Here is a 1,977-nt window from a genome sequence, read left to right as displayed (position 1 = left end):
GTTAGAACCACCTCTTCAGGGGTTCCTAGCAAGCTGAACTGGTATTAGATGTGATGTCTAATACAAACAGTAGGAACGTCTCCATCTCCTACATGTTCTCTATTGTCTATGAGTTTGTGTCATGGTAAAAATTTCTGTCGGAGCACCCAACACTGTGATGTCAGCACCTACATTGAAGAGATCCTGAACTCTAATGGTCTGAATGGAACCAAACCGAGTAGAGTTGAGGCGAGATGGAACTGTGGAATGGAACTCTCTCTGTCTCTGCCTGTTCAAGGACAACATGTGAGTTCTGGGGCGTTCCACATTGCAGATTGTAATCGTTGTTGATGGTTGGATTGTGAATGTTTCACACTGAGGAATGGAGGGAATATGTTTTCCTATTGTAGTGACGTAACATTATCAAAACTTCTAAAACTAAAAAAAAAAAACATTGTCTCCAAATGCAATGTGTTGGAGCAGAGTGACAAAACACCTGCAGAATGACAAGTTGTTCTTGTCAAACGACAGCTTTGTCCGAAACATATCCACTGGAGATCAGTGTGGTTTGAACTCGAGGGGCCACAAATGAGTCACTTAGGATAATTTATAATGCAGTGTCTGTTTGTGTGTGAGTTTTTTTTGGGAACATGGCTCACTTTTGTGGAGAAAAGCAACTAGCCACAAGGACAAATGTTTTTTGTTACAGTGATTCTCCGGGACATGACTGGAAGTCTCTGTACCAATGGAAACATAAATATGTGGTTTGTGTGTGTGTGTGTGTGTGTGTGTGCGCTGTTCTGTCATTTATTAAGTAGGCTGAGAAAATGTGTGTCATAGACAAAGCAGGCTGGCTTACGCAGACCCAGGGATGCTTGAGGGCCTGGTCGGCTGTGATCCTTTTGGCAGGGTTAATTGTCAGCATCTGATTGATGAGATTCTTGGCCTCGGGGGTCACTGTGTCCCACTCTGGAGATGGAAACTGAAAGACACAGATTATCATAAGGACATTTTCATTAATACTCTTCACAAAACAAACAAGTAAGATCATCTCTTTTCAAACTGACACCGAGACCTTCATCAATAACCAGTTCCAAGTCAGTGTGAGGATCTCAGTGTTTCCAAGTGAATGATACATGATTTTTGTTCATCATCTGTGTGTGTGGCACAGCCTGGGAGTCACTGTTACACCAGCTGTGAGTTGCATAAAATACAAATGTTTTCCACGATACATTTGAAACAAATGTCAGTTGCCAGTTAGAACAAAAGAGGTTGAAGATTCAAGGTTCCAAGACCTGCATATTCTTAAGAGCTTGTCGCAGTTATGTGACATTATGCACATTTATTAGCTGAGGCTGCTGCCAATTATATAAATGATTATGGGAAGTAAGTTCCAATGTTCCAGAGGAATAAGATATGATGTGATAAATCACTGACTGCTGTTTCACAGCATACTGTTTCTCTTCACTGTCTGAATCTGCAGTATCATGTGTCAAGTAATTAAACTTTGAAATTAAATTTCAAAACGTGGTGGAGGTCAGTGTTGGGTGTCGGACGGAGCTTTGAGCTTTCCGAAGCTGTTTGTTTTACTGATGTGCTCCATAAAACATGATCATACAATACTCTATGAGGTCTGATGGGACAGACACAAACCGTTGAATCATCCAACCATTCTGAAGCTGTTCCTCTGCTCTGCAAAAACATTCAACTCTGTTTTGTTTTCTATCTCTGATCTAATCAATTTACAGACGCAACTTTTAAGCAGCAGCAGCAGTAAGATCTGATTAATTGACAACCTTTGCCCACAGCAGACAAAGTGGCACAGATAGGGAGGGGAGATACTCACGTCGTATGCACCTGCTTTGATTTGTTGGTACAGTTTGTGCTGGTCCTCATCCCAGAAGGGAGGGTAGCCTACCAGGAGGATGTACAAGATCACACCTGCAGCCGACAAAGACAATCTGCTATGTCTAGTCTGATCCAACAAGCCTGTAAACG

At 41.9% G+C, this 1,977-nt stretch overlaps 1 protein-coding gene across 1 annotated transcript in view; it reads right to left on the bottom strand.

Moving 5' to 3' along the window:
* The window catches only part of LOC144738943 (calcium/calmodulin-dependent protein kinase type II subunit gamma-like), a 14,135-nt gene extending 13,231 nt beyond the window's left edge, over positions 1-904 (bottom strand). Inside the window, exon 1 of the mRNA XM_078621939.1 lies at positions 839-904. Coding sequence (XP_078478065.1) covers positions 839-904 — 66 coding nt within the window. The remainder of the gene's footprint in view (positions 1-838) is intronic.
* Between the last annotated feature and the right edge of the window lie 1,073 nt (positions 905-1,977).

Source organism: Lampetra planeri, unplaced genomic scaffold (assembly GCF_965212315.1).
Source record: "Lampetra planeri unplaced genomic scaffold, kcLamPlan1.2.h2 scaffold_1237, whole genome shotgun sequence".
Classification (NCBI taxonomy): Eukaryota; Metazoa; Chordata; class Hyperoartia; order Petromyzontiformes; family Petromyzontidae; genus Lampetra; species Lampetra planeri.
Note: the sequence above shows the minus strand (reverse complement) of the source record. Positions and strands in the feature narration are given on the sequence as shown.